The following is an 18,747-nucleotide window of genomic DNA, read 5'->3' as shown; positions in this document are numbered from 1 at the left end:
CAGCACAGATCAAAGACAGTGCAATTCAACTGAATCAAAAGACAATTCATTTTCAAAATTTCAAGGCCACAATGTCTATAGTTGAATGTTTGAATTAGCCTATATAATTACTTCAGTGTTATATATTACATCAATATTTTACAAACTTACATCACACTTCCATGTTATGTGGAGACACTTTCACTCCACATGAGACTGAGCTGCCATCTGCTGGACTGATGTCACCAACACAAAAGAATAAGGATCAAGTTTTTAACTTTTAAACTTAATCATATTATTCATAGTATAATATATTTTTCCCCCTCTCAATTTTTATTCAAATTTTAATTGCATTTTAATTGTTTATGTTTTAATTCTTTTGAATGTTTATCTCACAAGCCCTAGCCTATTGTTTCCAGGCCAGTAGATGGCAGTGAAGGTTACGTGAGCATTACACAAGAAGAATATCATGAAGAAAATTTTACTTTGAACCGAATCTTTTCGGAGTTTCATTCGAACCGATTCGCAGAGTAAGAAGCACAACTGAGAAGTAATGACAAATTGGAAAACGCAAATATAATACAAAACAGTAAGTTATCAAAGATCACATGGAAAATGCGGGGGACACAGGAAGATTTTTGAGTGACGACTCAAATGAATCAGTGAATCGTTTTCAGAGCCCGTTCACTGTACCGATCTGTGTAAATGAGCCGATTCTCTAAACGATTCGGATTCCATTGGTACTTTAGCAGGACACGCAGCCAGAACACTAACTTCATAAGACATGAAACACCCGTGACATTTACCAGCGCAAATAATAACATGGTATTCATTGATGTAATGTAGTGGGTCAGACATTAAAACCTTATAATATCATACATATTCCGACTGCATACGAAGTAAGTTCATTTAAATATGCATTTTCTCTTGAATGTGTTGCTTGACGTTTCGTGTGAGCTCCGTCTTGTTCATAATGTGCAACAATGTCACATATTTTATGTTCTTCAGTGTCATTTTAACGAAGTGGATTCATTTAAATTGTCGCATGGAAAACAAACGCCGATAAACGTTAGCTTTTTATGTATCTCTTTCCTAAGAGATTCATATCTATTTAATCGTTGCTTTTCTGGTTTGTTTGTTTGTTTGAGTACTAGTTTTCTAACATGTACAAGGCTTGTCTTTTTTTTATTTATCTGAAGATGTATGCAGTAATTTAAAATAATATATTTATCCATATAACCATGGTAGGCTACTGATATTATGTGGTACAAACGTTATGTTTGTATTCGTTTGTATAAGTGTATTCATACTGTATACACAAGGTATTTACATGGTAGGCTACTCCAAGTTGCTTCAGAGAACATGGCAAACAAACAAGGAATCCATGGTACTTGTAATTTATTTTGATCATGGTATGTTTTGTTAGTATTGAGGCTACATATCTAGCCATGTCACCCATGATGTGTATCATATTTGAAGGCATGTGTTTTTATGCTCTTTGTAGATAGTGTTTTTTGGACTCTGACCTCTCCAGGACCTCATAACAGAAATGTCATATCTTGTAAGAGCGCAGATATGGCTTGTCAATCTAATGCTGAGCTGCTCACTTCACTTCACACATTTGTAAATCAACAGAACTCATAAGTTGTAAACTCCCTAGTCAACTTTAGCAGTTTTGATAACATAGTGCATTTACAACTAGACAGAGAACTAATTTAACCGTGCAAATTTTAACTCTGCTGTTCTTAATTAAAACATGTTTTATGATTTAAAAATGTAACTTTGTTTTTGCATGCTTGCTTTTTCATTTGGTGAAATGTGCAAAGAACATGAATCTTTCAGAAGAAGAGGTAGAGTATGACATATGGTCTCATTTCCTCTCCAATAGCATGCTATCTCCAATAGCCACTTCCCTTCATAGTTCTTCCAAATATTTGCAGTTTTATGCACTTCAGAAAGTGTTCACCTCTGTGTGACATGTGTCACGTGACTTTTAGTGGGATTTAATGTTGAAGAGGCTGAAACTGTTGAAGAACTTGCTGATGCCTGGATTTTTTAACTGATTGCTATTCTAATTTAATACAGAACATATCAAGATATAGAACCATTCTAAGCAATTATATTGGTCAGCCTCAGTGGAGTGGAAGATTGTCAAGGAATTAAGACTTAAAGTTGGTCAGTTTGCAACAAATCGCATGGATTCAGAAGAATTGGAATTAAGTGAATAATTTATGATCTGGTCCACTATTATGTTAGTTTTATGATGCTTTTTTTTTTTTGAAAGGTGCAGTCCTTGCATTACAAAAAAAAAAAAAATATGCTATGCAGAATTTCACGTTTTTTTAATTCATTTTCGCAGGACAATCTTAAGCAATACAATAACTGGATAATTCAAGCCATAGTGATATTCTTTAAAAGAAATAAATTAGTCTGGTTGCACGAACAGTGTGGGATGTGATTATGTTTTTGGTAACACTTTACAAAGCCCCTAAAAGGACATGGTGGTGGAAAAAATTGAGATGGGAGAAAAAATGTATTTTTCAAAGCTTTTGTGTTTGCTTGCAAAACGTTTGCATTCCCCGAGAACATTTGCGAGATAACGCAAAAGCATTGACAATTTTTCCTCCCATCTTATTTTTCTTCCATCACTATGTCCCTGTAGGGACTCTGTAAGTTTACTATGTTAGGTAATGCATTAACTAACAATGAGCAATTGATTTGTTATAGGGCTGTAAACGATTAATCGCGATTAATCGAATCCAAAATAAAAGTTTGTGTTTACATAATATATGTGTGTGTATTGTGTATAATTATTTTGTATATATAAATACACACGTATGTATATACCGGTATTTAAGAAAAATGTGTTATTTATATATAAAATAGTTCTATTTATATAATATAAATCATATAAAAATATATATGCAGTATATAAATGCAAATATTTCTCAAATATATACATGCATATGTGTGTATTTATATATACAAAATAATTATACACAAAACACACACATATATTATGTAAACACAAACTTTTATTTTGGATTAGATTCATCGCGATTAATCGTTTACAGCCCTAATTTGTTACAGAATTGATCAATCTTTGTTACCACCATTAGTTAAAAAAATACAACTGTTCATTGTTAGTTCTTGTTATTTCATGTCCATTAAAAATATAACAGATGCAACTTTTGATTTTAGTAAAGTAACTATGATTAATAATAACTAATGCCGTTAAAGGGATAGTTCACCCAAAATTTTGAATTCTGTCATCATATACTCACCCTCAAGTTGTTCCAAACCTGTATGAATTTCTTTCTTCTGCTGAACACAAAATAAGATATTTTGAAGAATACAAGTTGAAGGGCCCCATTGACTTCCATAGTATGGAAAAGAAAAATACTACTGTTTGGTTAAGTAATGACAGAGTTTTCATTTTTGGGTGAACCATCCCTTTGACAAATGTAACCATATTGTAAAGTGTTCATTAATGTTGTTACCTTGGCAAACACCGTTAATTGTCTTCTGTTTTCTTTTTACCTGATTTATACTCAGACGTTTGAAATGGTGTCATACAAGAGACTCACCCCTGAGGAGGTTCATTTCTCTGGAGCTGCGTTATTGGATCCTGATGATTCAACGGACACGGATGGGAAGGAAGTGGACCCAGAAGTCCCCCTGCTGCCCCAGAGCCCTCGCTGCTCCATCACCCTTGCCCTGCTGACCATTGCAGGACTTATTGTGGTTCTCTCTGGTGTCTGGCTGCTTGGAACTATATTTTGGTTTCATAATCCACCGTCTACAGATCCCCATAGACTCCCTCCACCTGCCGTGGCTAAAAGCCCAAACGGTACGGGGCTGCAGCCAGAGTCCTGCTGGAAGATTCCCGAAGCGTGGAGGTTCGACTGTTATCCTGAGAGAGGTGTGGTGGTCACGGAGGAGATGTGCCACGCTCGAAACTGCTGCTTCATACCGCAGTCGCAGGCTAAGACATCGGGACGGAACGGAGTGCCGTGGTGTTTCTACTCACCCGACTATCCATCCTATGACTTGGTGTCCGTTATTGACACCGAGATGGGGAAGGTGGGAAAACTGCTCCGAAACAAAAAGACATATTATCCAAAAGACATCGATGCACTGCAGCTGGAAGTGCTGTATGAGGAAGACAACAGACTGCGTGTGAAGGTGAGAGCACTTTGGGTCTTCATGTTACTTGCTCTTTATTCTTGTGATCTCTCAGAATAATTTAGCGATTAATGTTGATGTTGGAAGTCCTAAATACTTATTTTTTTCTTTTAAAATAAATTGAATTTTAAGTGGTGAAATGATCTGTTAACTTGGCATTCATATCACTCACAGATCACTGAAATGCAAATCTGACTAAAAAAAGGAATCCTCAATACTGTATATTGGTACCAGATCTGTTGACATAAAAAATAAACAGTTTTAAATTATTAATTAAAATGATTACATATTCAATCATTTAAAATGTAACATTTAAAGTAAAAGTTTATGTTTTTGAAATAAGTATTTTATGCTCACCAAGGCAGCATTTCTTTGATCAAAATACTGTAAAAACTGTAATATTGTGAAATACTGCATTTTAAAATAACAGTTTTCTATGTTTAATATATTGTAAATTGTAATTTATTCCTGTGATGCAAAGCTGAATTTTTTAGCATCATTACTCCAGTCTTCAGTGTCACATGATCCTTCAGAAATAATTCTAATATGCTGATTTGCTGCTCAAGAAACAATGCTTATAATAATTATCATCACAGTTGAAAACAGTTGTGCAGCTTAATATTTTTGTGTAAAAAGTGATAAAAAAATGTTTATTTTATACTTTGAAAGTTCAAAAGAACAGCATTTCTTTGAAATAGAAATATTTTGTAACAATGTAAGAGTATTTATTATTCATCTTTCTATTGTCTTTCGTAACATTATAAATGTATTTGCTGTCACTTATGGTCAATGTGATGTATACTTGCTAAAGTATTGATTTTTTTTTTTTTTATATATATATATATAAAATGTACTGACCCGAAACTTTTGTAATGTAATATATATATATATAGTCAGTTATTTAACTAAAGTAATTTTCAGGTACTAATAATTCAATTACACTGTTAAATTGTATCTTTGGCAGATCTCAACCATTTATTTATTATTAGTCTTAACATGACAATAAATAACAGCTTATTAATATTGGCCAGAATATTAATAATGCCATGTCCCTGTTAGAAAACGTCTTTAGATATTCGTAACCTTGTACATTATTTATTGTTTCATAATATTAAATTGTCTCACACAGATAACAGACCCGTCTGAAAAGAGGTACGAGGTCCCTATAGATGTCCCTGTGGTTCAGAAAAGAGCATCAAATCCTTCTTACACCGTAGACTTCATGAAAGAACCTTTCGGGCTGATCGTCAAGAGAACGCAGACAGGAACTGTGCTGTAAGTACCGTTTTTTTGTCAACTAGCATGAGAAAACGGACATGCCTTTCAATTGAAAATGCAATGATTTCATTTCTTTGACCATTAGAAATGATGACCCGAAAACTCTAGTTTAGAGATCTATAGTGTGACATGTCTATATCAGCATTGAGTTATTAACATGTATGTTCACATTCCGTTAGGCTGAATACATCTATAGCTCCTCTCTTCTATGCGGATCAGTTCCTGCAGATGTCCACATCATTACCGTCACGTTTCATATATGGACTGGGTGAACATCGCTCCAACTTTCTGCATGACGTCCAGTGGAACACTCTCACCATGTGGGCTCGAGATGTTCCACCCATGGTAACAACATAACTTGTGTCTTCTGGTGTAATAATATGCCAGTGCTCTTTAAAATTTCACAACAAGATTTAAAACACTGAAAACAAGAAGTTTAGCACAATCCTTGGCCTTTCATCTAGTTTATAGGAAAAGTAACACGGTCACATCACAGATTAATAAATGTTCTAGATTGCACTTAGTTTTCTGTACTTCCCGATTGTTCTTTCAGGAGCTGACCAACCTCTATGGCGTCCATCCCTTTTATCTGTCTGTGGAATCTGATGGGATGGCACATGGGTTTTTCATGCTCAACAGCAATGCAATGGGTGGGTTCAACACACCCACACACACACGCACGCACGCAAACACACACACACACACACACACACACACACACACACACACACACACACACACACACACACACACACACACACACACACACACACACACACACACACTTCATTCTAGCATGATCTTGAGGTAAAAGCAGTACCTCAAGTATGAAGCAGTAGTCAGTATGTTATGTTTGTTTTGCACCTATTTTTGACATGTCATGTTTATGATAAGCCTCGCGTTTGGTCATGATAAAACAATCAGCTATTATATAAATATCTTGTGTAATTTTGTGATTCTAGTAGTTGTTTGTTAACCTGTCGGTTCTGCAAAGTCTAAAAGGCATCTTATCAGATGTTGTGAGGGACAGTAATTATCTATATGATAAGTTCATGCATTAGAAAAAAGGAAAAAAGACAATCATATCAGCTTCACATCAACTTCTCACACTATTGTGAACCATCATTTTTGTTAATTTGTAAACCTTTATGGACTATTTGCACAACTACTTCCGCATTCTACTTATTACAACTATCTATGCAGCGTACCTATCTATGTACATTAGAACGCAGAGTATTCCTACATTTTATAGCTGTCAATAGATTAAAACAAAGAATCATGTTCTCTGTGTTAATATGAATTAACTTTAACCTGCTGAAATGTTCCTATACATATATTTTCTTTCCAACTGTGCATTCTGTATAATAAATAAATATATTTCCCCTCTAACAGCAGCAGTCCAGTGCTCATCTTCTCATTAACAGTGTTTTTCTCTCACTGATCGTATTTCATACCTGCTGAGTTTACATTTTTAAAGTAATTTGACTGATAAAAGGATTGCTTGTGTGTGTGTTACAGTCTTTTAAAATATTTGAAGGAATGTGTGGTACATGCCTTAAATTGAACTTTTAAATATTTAATTATTAAACGGTAACACACACAGCATGAGGAGAATGACAGTCAACTACTTAAAATATTAATTAAGAATTTTGGGCATAAACATGTACATTACATACAGTAAAATTACTGACAATATTTTTTTTACAGAATAGTGATTTTAAATATTGAATACAAATAAATAAATATTCTTATTCATCAGGTCTCACACACTTCAGCATTGCGGTCACTAGTGTAGCACTGTCAGCCTATGGGGAAATAATGATGTATGTTTAACAGCCCCTGCTTTCTCAGATTGGCTTGGGTTGGATTAAAACTTAGCACATAAGTTTTTGCGCTGACTATAGCACATTGAAAATATACATGTTCAATTAGGTGACTATAGCACATTGAAAATATACATGTTGTACTATTTTAAAATGGAAGTGCCTCATGAGTGCAAGTAGTCCATTTTTGTTCCTGAAATGCTCAGTGTTTTTGCCTGTGAATCTTTGTTTTTGCGGATAATGTCTCAACTTTGTATTAACGTACGTGTAAATAATCTGTCATGTAGATGTGGCTCTGCAGCCTGCACCTGCTCTCACCTGGCGTATGATTGGTGGGATCCTCGACTTTTACATTTTCCTGGGCCCAGATCCCATCTCTGTGATTGGACAGTACCTGGATGTTGTAGGTCAGCAAGCATCAAAAGCAGTATTTGATTTTGCACCTTTGACATGAATCAGAAGTTGACCAACTAATGATGTTACCTTCTCTTATTAGGTAAGCCTGCAATGCCCATCTACTGGGCTCTGGGCTATCATCTCTGCCGATGGGGCTACAAGTCTAGCAACAAAACCTGGAATGTTGTGAGAGAAATGCGGAATTATGGGATACCTCAGGTACTATACAGTATTTTTTCTAGATCATTTTCATTAATTATTGGTTTGGTGTTGGTAAATATGGTTCATAGTCAAATGTTTACTGATTGTTTAGAATTTGAAATCCGCTGTACAGATTTGCACTTTCAATAGAAGAAAAATTCAGCACAGAAAATGACGCAAAATTCGTATGCAATAAATGTTGTAAACTAAAAATATAGAATTTTTTTTAATGAACCACAGAAGAACACTGACTTAGCATTATGCATTTAGCTAAATGACTAATTATAAATTGTTAAATTATAATTATAAATTATAATTTTTTTTTTTTTTTTTTTTTATCTTTCAGGACGTTCAGTGGAATGACATTGACTACATGGATCGTGCTCTAGATTTTACTTATGAGCCTATGAACTTTTCCACCCTACCTGATCTCGTGAAAGACCTTCACATACATGATCAACACTACGTCATGATTCTGGTACACACACACACTCACTTTGATTGACTATGAACTACACCTTAGGTAAAGGCGGGCGTACACGGTGCGAGTTCGGACACTCGGGAGGTCGTGAGATATTGCACACGTTACGAGTCAGTTAAACTGATAATCGCGTCAAAGCAGCTGGTACACGGCACGACTGTCCTCCTGCACGAATTTTATCCCGAGCTGGCGGTTAAACACAGTCTCTGTGAGAGCTTTCAATGTTTCAGGCAATAGCTTCAGATAGAAAAATGACAGAAATGTGTGTGCAAATGCAGATACTGTGACAGTAGCCATTCCGTTCAACATAAAAACATGAGAGAGAGAGAGAGAGAGAGAGAGTGTGTGTGTGTGTGTGTGTGTGTGTGTGTGTGTGTGTGTGTGTGTGTGTGTGTGTGTGTGTGTGTGTGTGTGTGTGTGTGTGTGTGTGTGTGTGTGTGTGTGTGTGTGTGTGCGCGCACGCTGTAGTTGCTGCCACTGAGGTATAGCCCCATCGATCTAGCCTGTGAGGCGGTTGTGTATGATTTGGCAATAGGGGACAGCCTATACGCTGGTGAAAATCGGGCCGACTCCCCGAATTTTTTAAACATGTTTAAAAATGATCGGGAGGTCGGGGAGGTGCTCATAACGTGCTCGGCTCGGCTCGTAATTCCTCTCACACGCTGCGAGCCGCGACCATGCGAGCATCACCGATTTGCACTCGATTTCTCCCGAGTGAAAAAATTATCTGCAAGCTCATAAAACAGCAAAAAATCGCACCGTGTACGCCCGCCTTAACTCTACTAGGAAAGCTAAATGATCTTGAAGGGGATAGGGGAACGAATTTCATACTTTAAAAAATAAGTTTACTGTACCAGCATCTCTGCAGTACCGGTAGTAGTATTAACGGTACCCGGCACTACCTGCTGTTTTTCAAACACTCTTGTTCGTGTTTTTTTGAGCACTCACTGACAGATGAGACAAAATTCAAGTTTTTGCTCTGGTAACGAAATTGTTACAGAGACCCTCGAAATCTTTCTGGTATTAATACCGACTACTGAAATTTGGTTCCATGTCAGCTTCATACATCCACTAAAAATCACCAGTTGGTTAAAAGTCATTGCAAAAATTAGTTTTCTGCTCAATAGCTCCTGCATCATTTGTTTGAAGATGGCCAATGACTTTAATATGGCTTAAATCATTTGTGGGGACTGGCAATAGATCTATTTGCATTAAAATGAGAGGAACTTCTATGTTCTGTGGGTTTATTAAACATCCATATGACACTCCTCCTCATTCTGCTCTCGTCTCTTGTGTTGCATTAGAATCACACTGACAGTCATGAGGCAGATTTGGCAACAATGTTTCACATGCGGTTGAGGCCATCACTAAAGCACTTGGATGTGTCACTGTGGATTTAGCTGAAGTGGGCTTGATTTAAACTGCAGTTTGTCACTTTTGCGCTTCCTCATCAGGATCCCGGCATCAGTAGCTCTCAGCCGTCTGGCTCCTACTGGCCGTTTGATGAGGGGAAGAAGAGAGGCATTTTCATCAATGATTCGAATGGGGACGTCCTTATTGGGAAGGTACATTGAGGTTTTTTTGTGTTTTTGTTTTGTTTTAAGAAGTCACTTATGCTCACCAAGGCTGCATTTATTTGATCAAAAATACTTTTTTTTTTTTATTGCAATATTATTAGTCACATGATCCTTCAGAAATCATTCTAATATGCTGATTTTGGTGCTCATGAAACCTTTCTGTTAAAAACAGTTGTGCTGCTTAATTTTTTAAATATTTTTTTTCAGGATTATTTGATGTATAGTAAGTTCTAGTGAACAGCCTTTAGTTAAAATAGAAGTCTTTTGCAACATTATAAATGTCTTAACTGTCACTTTTGATTCATTTAATGCATCCCTGCTAAATAAAAGTATTAATTTCTGAAAAACAAATGTGCTGAGCCCAAAACTGATGAAATGATCTCATGTCCAGATGAATACTACAGACTTTTCCACAATAATTTCATGCCTTATTGGTTGTGGAATAAATGTATCATGGCTGACGACGACACAAGTAAACATTTCTCCAATTGCGTCGTAATCAATAGGTGTCAATATGAAGTCCAACAAACCTAAACAGAAACTTAGTAATTAATTTGGATTTTTAAGAGTGCTTGGAAGCTTAAAAAGTTTATGATTAAACTAAATGAAATCAAAATGTAGTAATTATGAATATTATGTGACTTGACTGCAGATATTTTTGCTTGTTTCTAAGGTCTGGCCAGGACTCACTGCTTTTCCAGATTTCTCCAATCCAGACGCGCATGAATGGTGGTACCAGAATCTGCAGAGGTTCCATGACAAAGTGCCATTTGATGGCGTGTGGATTGTATGTTGTGCATTTGTATTATTCCTTGTTTAATGGTTCATTATTTGTATTTAGCCATACATTGAGCTTGCTTTTTAAAATATACTCTTCTTCTTCTTTCTCTCTTCCTCAAGGATATGAATGAGCCATCTAATTTCTTTGATGGGTCACTGAATGGTTGTCCAGAGAATGAACTGGAAAATCCTCCCTACACACCAGGTATCAGTGTGTTCGTTATTATGTGGACATTCATGCTACGTTTCTTCCAACAATAAGACATGGTATTGTCTGCTGTAGGTATTCTGGGTGGTACATTAAGGGCCAAGACTGTGTGTGCATCTGCACGTCAGAAAATCTCCTCTCACTACAACATACACAGTCTGTATGGACTCATGGAATCTAAAGCCACTGAAAGGTACACACAATCACACAAAAATACATATACTACCATTCAAAAGTTAGGGGTTGATAATATATATTTTTTCATGCTTTTGAGATGTTTTATGCTCACCAAGGCTGCATTCATTTGAAAAATAATGTAAAAGCAGTAATATTGTAAAATATAAATACAATTTACATAATTGTTTTCTATTTATTTATTTTTAAATATAATTTATTCCTGTGTTGGCAAAGCTGAATTTTCATCATCAATACTCCAGTCTTCAGTGTCACATGATCCTTCACAAATCATTCTAATATGCTGACCTGATGCTCAAGAAACATTTTTATTTTTTATTATCAATGTTGAAAACAGTTTAATATATTTGTGGAAACCATGATACAATTTTGTCAGGATTCTTTGAGTAAAAAAAGTGCAAAAGAACAGCATTTATTTGAAATAGTAAATGCCACTTTTGATCAATTTAATGCATATTTTCTGGAAAAAAAACTTTTAATTTCTTCTTCTTTTAAAAATCTTATGACCCCAAACTTTTGTCAAAAACGTTTTGTTTTTTGTTTTAAGTAAGATGGCGCAAACACACTTTTCAACCAAATATTTCACCTCTCAAAAAAAGTATTTGGACACTTTTGTTTATCAAACGGTACCGATCATGTCCATCTGTCTTTCTCAGTGCTTTGAGGAAGATTACAGGGAAGCGTCCCTTCGTCATCTCCCGCTCTACGTTTCCCAGTCAGGGCAGGTATTCGGGCCACTGGCTCGGAGACAACAGGAGCCAATGGAAAGATCTGGCCACATCTATACCAGGTATAAATGCACACTCTCTGCTGAGGTCAGAGTTAGTCCCATATAGTGTTGTATTGACTACAGATTCACTAACCTTTTTATTTTTTCCCAGGTATGCTGACATTTAACATCCTGGGCATTCCTCTTATTGGGGCAGACATCTGTGGCTTTGGGGGCAGCACTACAGAAGAACTGTGTGTCCGATGGACCCAGCTCGGAGCTTTCTACCCCTTTACAAGAAACCACAACTCCATAGATGAACAGGTGAACTTTCTTCCATCCAACCAAACACTGTCATGACTCTATTTAGCTTTAGACTACAGCAAAATCTGCAGCTGGTCACAACTCATAACGCTAAGACGCGCACTGCTTTAGAGGATCTGTTGTGTTTTTCAACTGTTTTCATCTTATTGATTTTCTGCAGTCTTGAGGCATTTTTGTCTGTTCATCTGATTAGTTACCTATCTGTCTGTTGTTTTTCCAGTACAATATTCTGTTTTTATAATGTTTTTCATCTGCATTCCAAAGGCAAGACTCTGATGGATTAACAGTTTAGTCATTTTTCACAACAGGATCAGGAACCAACTGCATTCAGTCCTGCAGCTCGTACAGCAATGAAAGAAGCCATCCTTCTCCGTTATTCCCTGTTCCCACATCTCTACACACTCTTCCATCACGCACACATCAGTGGACACACGGTCGCCACACCACTGCTCTTTCAGTAAGATAAACACATGTGACTTCAAACCCTTATTGTGTGTGCATTTAAAGGAATAGTTTTCTCCAAACCTTGGAGTTATCTAGCAGCATCTAATGACAGGATTATCATTTTTAGTGAAATATCTAGATACAGATCCAGGCACATAATATTCATAATTTCAGGAAGACTTTGCATATAATCACGGGTCTGTGCTGTGTTTTAGGTTCCCTACCGATGAGAAGACATATGGGATAGATAAACAGTTCCTATGGGGGAAGAGTTTGATGGTCACGCCGGTTTTGGATGCAGGACGAGATTATGTAGTGGGATATTTCCCTAAAGGTCTCTGGTACGATTTCCACACCGTGAGTCACATCCTCTCTAGAAACCCTTTTAGAAAGAAGAAACTCACAATTCTTTTACTTTGTAGTCTCATTCAACATCGATATTTGTTTGTCACAAACAGGGTGACTCATTGGTAAGCAGAGGAGAAGAGATCAAACTTCAGGCTCCAATGGACAAAATCAACCTGCATCTCAGAGAGGGTTCCATCACACCTACACAGGTGAGAAAGAATCACATTATATACATATTCGTACATTATTGTTTTTCAGTTAATGCAGGCAGACAGAATATATTATTATATATTTTATATATAATAAATAAATGTCCTGTTAAGAGGGTTACTATTATCCACTATTATCTACTATCCATTTACTATTGTTGCACAATATCATAACATATACATCATATGCTTAATGGTTAATAATGGTTCTTATTACAATCATAAATGCTGAAAACATTTTTAAAAAGATCTAAATGGTAGTGCATCACGTTTCGACAAAAAATATTAAGCATCACAGCTGTTTTCAACATTGATAATAGTAAGAAATGTTTCTTGAGCACCAAATTAGCATATTAGAATGATTTCTGAAGGATCATGTGACACTGGAGATTATAGTAATGATGCCGTAAACTATTAGGTACAATATATATTACATTTTAAAGTCTATTAAAATTTATGTTTTAAATTTTAATAATATTTCTGTTTTACTGTACCAGTATTTCTGATCATATAAATGCAGCCTTGGTGATCAGAAGAGACTTCAACATTATATTATACAATTGTATATATACATTTAATAAATAAATGATCTGTTAAGGAAGTCTTTGTTTGATGTGTAGGTAATTTATGTATAATTTATGTTATACTTTAAGGAAGTATTTACAAAATAATGTACTAGTAGCAGTAGTGTTGTCTGTGATCTGTGTGCATGTTTGCTTGAATTTTGTTCTGTTTGTGTTTCAGAGGCCGAACACCACCCTGTGGGTGAGCAGCGGTCAGCCCCTTCATCTGATTGCAAGTCTGAGTGAGGACGGTCTGGCCAAGGGTGATTTGTATTGGGATGACGGAGAGACCATTGACTCATATGAGACTGATCAGTACGCTTACATCTATTTCACAATAGAAAAGGTACAGAAAACGTAACTTTTCTCAAATACTCATTTTATACACATTTTTATTCAATGTTATTTTATTATTGCATCACTTGTTCTTAAATGTTTCTGTAAACAATCATGCTTTCAACTACTAGTGTGTGTATGTATGGATATAATGATCTTTATTAATGATCTTCAGAACACAATGAAATCAGAGGTGCTGCATAATCATGAGGAGGCTACTTACATCACTGTGGAAACCGTTTCCTTTTATGGGGTGAAGACCGAGCCAGAAAATGTAACCGTGAATTCACAAGAGGCAGCATTCACTTACCGTGACAATCAGGTAACACACTTTAATATTGTTTTTAGGAAGCTACTGGTTTTAAATACTGTGATTGTGCATATTTAGTTATCAGGTTAAATTAGAATTTTGAACGGTTTGCAGTAAGTTAGAAGAATACAATTTTAATGTTTAGTATGTTCATCTGCAGTTATCTGATACTCTATAAGCTTTCATTAGGATTTGTTGAAAATAATTGGAATATTTGTCTGTGGTACACTGAATTACAAAAAAAAAATTATTTTTGTAATACATTTAAAATATATTTAAATACTTAAAATATCTAGGTCAGGGGTATTCAATTAAAGTTCCAAGAGGTCTTTATATTTCCTTCCCAGTGGAGGTCTGGACAATACTTTTTTTTGGAATAGTAATACATTTCCATCTAGGCGGCAGTAGTACTTTGTTAAAGGAAAGAATGAGTTGGATGAGTTTATTGGGCCCTCAAAGCCACAGCAGTGGTTTCTGAGAATTTTACAAAAGAGTCCAATTAGATATTAATATTAAAACGTAAGATCAGATGTTTTATCAGACTATTGTTATTTTTACATTTAGATACATATGCATGGCAGGAAGCAATGTTTTTGTATTTTGCTTAAAATAAGTATCTGCTAAAAACAAACAAACAAACACTGTACATAATCAAGACGCCCTCATCATGAGCTGAAACCAAAGTTAACTTCTTATTTCGAAGTCTTTCTTTGCCATCTACAAATAATTTCCCCAATTCTAACATTTATGAAAATCTGTTAACATGGTGATAAATAATGCTATATGTACTGTAGATGAAAACATCTCTTTGTCAAAAGAATATGCATGTCAGATGAAAATAATTGTATTTGCTGCATTCTTGTTTTCTGCAGTGTTTAAGCTAAAGTATTAATTTATTTTGCTGTTTGCTGTGTTTCTGCTTCTGTTGTTAAAATAACTGCGTCATCTGCAGTTTTTATTGTGGCTCTTTAGTGGGAGAGAGAAGCAACGGGCAGAAAGGTCTTGACTTAAGCGCGTTTGGCTCTAGATAAAAATGTTAGAGGATATAGGGTCTAAAGATTATAACTATAAACGACCCTGTGTGTGTGTGTGTGTGTGTGTGTGTGTGTGTGTACTGCTCCATTGTTTTGTTTTGCCACGCTGCTCAATTTAAACAGTAGAAACGGTAAAATGGTGCTGCCGTTGTCATTATGTCTCGCCATCCGGTTGGAACCAAACTAGGGTTTCGGAACCGGAGCGCAGTCCACCATTTAAGGACCCCTGATCTGGTGTCAAGAATTATTTTTTAAAAATACAGTAAAAAAATAAAACAAAAAGTCACATTTATGCAAAATGAGCATTACATAAATGTATTTGTCTTTTGTCTGTCTAGGTGCTGACAGTAACAGACTTGGGTCTGAACCTCAGTCATAACTTCACAATCAGTTGGATGTAACGTGAATCATCAGTGCCGTTTCTGAATTGCAAATTGCTGCTGAAATCATGATCTTAACTTTTCAGCTGACATTATCTCAGTACGTGGACAGTGGCGGTTCTGGTTCCAGCCTAAAATCAAATATGATCCGGAAAGGATATGACAGATTATTGATTGTATGTTGAATTTCTCATATGCACTTTAAGTGTACGGTACTCTTTATTATTGACCCAGCAGTGGTCAGTTGCACTCAGAGGAATTAAAACCTAAGGGAAGAAGTCAGTGTATTTTGATTAAGTCATTTGTTTGATCTGTTGAATGGATAAGATATTTTTACCTATGGTGTTATATTACTGCCTGTTATTGCTGATATTGTTTCTTCTGTTTTAAACCTTTTAGTTGTGAATTAAAGCTCCTCATCTTAAAGTAGTTTGCCATGCCATCAAAACCTATAATTCAAAATGAATTTGAGCATCTTTAAGCAAACATTTTGTAGTGATTCAATGGACCAACAGAACAAAAACAACTGCAAATTCAAAAGTGATCCTGCAGAATTCATAACCTTTCAAATGTTTCCAAATTATGTTAATATTATTTTGAATTGCATGTGTATATATTGTTTACAAGCATGTTTTCCCAGTTCAGGACATTCTGATGCTGCAGAAATGCATGTTTAAGCTTTAGTTAGCAAACATTATTTCCATGTACTGACAGGCTTGTTGTAGTTAACACGGTCCATTGTGTTCAGCGATAGAAATGTATGATTTTTTTTTGTTTTAATGCCCAAAGCGATTAAGTCTAAAATGTAAAACCATGAAAATATTATGGAAGTAAATCACTGTACAGTATTCATCGAGGCTTAAAGAGGCATAATTGTGCAGTATTTTGTAAATTGCTACCACATGCTGTCGATATTACCATTTATAGCATAACATTGTGCCTTATATTTCATCAAAGCTGTGATTCAACATTCAGTGGCTTTACTGTGAATGTATAAAACCCTCTGTTAGAAAACACTGGGCTGCTTTACAACTTTTAACAAAAAAGTTCAAATGTAAAGAAGTGTGCTCCTGAAACTGAAGCTAAAATATATATCTATGAGTGAACCTTTTTCTTTAAATGACCCTGAACAAACTGCTGTAGAGTTTCTGAGGACATACAGGGTAGTGTGCAATAAAATTCAAAGTGTTCATCTTTTCTCTTGTTTTTTTTTTCTTTGTTTTTTTTGGGCTGTGATACACTCAGAAAAAAGGTACAAAAGCTGTCACTGGGGCAGTACCCTTTTTTTCCTTTTAGGTACCAATATGCACCCTTTAGGTACAAAAGTGTACTTTTTGAAAAAATGACAGCTTTTGTACCTTTTTTTTTTTTTTTACTAGCATTCACCTAAACACCATAGAAACCACCCAGAATACCTTAGCAACATGCTAAAGGCCATATGTGTTTCTTTTTATCATTTACTTCCATTGGTCTTCTTGGTGTCCAGCATTTATTAACTTTTTAAACCACAGCGTGTACATACCGAACCTAACATTCCTGATTATTTGATGTCTTACAGTCAGAGCTATAGTTATATGTGGCCAGGTTATTGCTGCATGAAACTGGATTTGGAGGTACTTCCTTCACTTTGTAATGGGAAATGGCTTTTCCCAGCTCAGTGCAGAGCCCTGAGGAAAAGTCAGGTGTTTAAACAAAACACATTTTTCTAGTATTATAAAGTTATGTCAGAAAATAAACTCAAATGTGATTTTATTTTGATAACATTTCACAATAACTGTCCCATTAGTTAACATCAGTTTAAAGGGTTAGTTCACCAAAAAAAAAAAAAAATCTGTAATTTATTCACCCTCATGTTGTTTCAAACCTGTAAGACTTTCGTTCATCTGACTTCGGAAAACACGAAGATCGCACATAAGTTGTGGTAAACAGAAGCTCAAGCATGTTCGCATCATGTTACTTGTTTTTTTTTTTAGACAGACATCAATGTTTAAAAAAAAAAAACTTTTAGTCAAAGTTTGATTTTAGTGTACAATAAACCAGAACATGAAAGCAATTACCGTCAAGATTTTGTTTAGACCTTGAGCTTGATATAAGCAAAATGTGTTTCTTGTCTTTAAACACATGTAATAAAGATTTTCTTCTTCTTGTTAAGAAATATTGTTGTAAACCCAGAGCTGATAGCCAAACGTAGCTTCCCCTGCGAGTGAATCTGCACGTCTGAACCTTCAGCTTTCATCTCGCACTGACACAAGACCTGTTTGAAGATCAAAGCCAGACTTTTGCTTCCACATGCAGTATGATATGACAGCAAGTTGAAAGCCATGTTTCTGTTTGGGCCGATGCAAGCAGAAAGAGATAAAGGCAAAAACAAAAAGAGGGACAAAAATAGAATTAAGTATGGGGCAGAACTTTCATTTCTTGATTGGTTATTAATTAAAAAGAATGAAACATTAAAAAAAATCCTGCATGTAGAAAAGTACGTTTTCCGAAGGTCCAAACACAATTATGAGCTTGCTCTGACAAAAGACTTCCATCATTAACAAAATAACCATCACAATACCTTTAGATAATGGTCATAATTACTACAGTGCAAATGTGTTTTTGACAAATGAATGATGAATATGAAACGTGACAAAGCGAGCACCTGTCATTATCCACTCCATTCCCCTTGTAATAGGGCTATTTTATACAGTGAGAAAACTGACTGTCCTATAATAAATGACACTCAGATACAAAATATGACATTCCCAGTTGCAGATTTTTGGTTATTTTCAGGCCTACCGTTCAGAAGTTTGGGGTTGGTAAGATTTGTTTTTGAAAGAAGTCTCTTGAGCATCAGTTGTGTTAACCTAATTTCAACAAAATCAGCATTGACTGCATTTAGCAACTTTGCTCTTGCAAGAAACCAAACCTATCATATTTATAATAATTAATGCGCAACAAACACTAATTCTGGAATGTTGCTTAATTGACTTCACAGCAGATTT

General features: G+C 35.5%; 1 protein-coding gene across 2 annotated transcripts; it reads left to right on the top strand.

The window, feature by feature from the left end:
- The first annotated feature begins 703 nt into the window (after positions 1–703).
- gaa2 (alpha glucosidase 2) lies at positions 704–16,969 on the top strand. 2 transcript variants are annotated; one of them, XM_079615616.1, is made up of 20 exons: positions 704–878; positions 3,535–4,164; positions 5,294–5,439; positions 5,622–5,787; positions 5,996–6,092; positions 7,553–7,672; positions 7,762–7,880; positions 8,209–8,340; positions 9,798–9,908; positions 10,594–10,707; positions 10,821–10,905; positions 10,984–11,101; positions 11,760–11,893; positions 11,985–12,136; positions 12,445–12,593; positions 12,796–12,937; positions 13,039–13,137; positions 13,882–14,046; positions 14,212–14,358; positions 15,719–16,969. In XM_079615616.1, the coding sequence occupies exons 2-20, from the start codon at positions 3,544–3,546 to the stop codon at positions 15,779–15,781; spliced, it is 2,880 nt and encodes a 959-aa protein (XP_079471742.1). In that variant the 5' UTR covers positions 704–878; positions 3,535–3,543; the 3' UTR covers positions 15,782–16,969. The 2 variants fall into 2 exon arrangements, with proteins under 2 accessions (XP_079471742.1, XP_079471741.1); XM_079615615.1 differs by lacking the exon at positions 704–878 and adding an exon at positions 1,724–1,829 and having other exon boundaries at positions 15,719–16,959.
- The last annotated feature ends 1,778 nt before the right edge of the window (positions 16,970–18,747 follow it).

This window comes from Phoxinus phoxinus (genome assembly GCF_949152265.1).
Source record: "Phoxinus phoxinus genome assembly, chromosome: 6".
NCBI lineage: Eukaryota > Metazoa > Chordata > Actinopteri > Cypriniformes > Leuciscidae > Phoxinus > Phoxinus phoxinus.
This window is presented reverse-complemented; position numbering and strand designations above follow the sequence as displayed.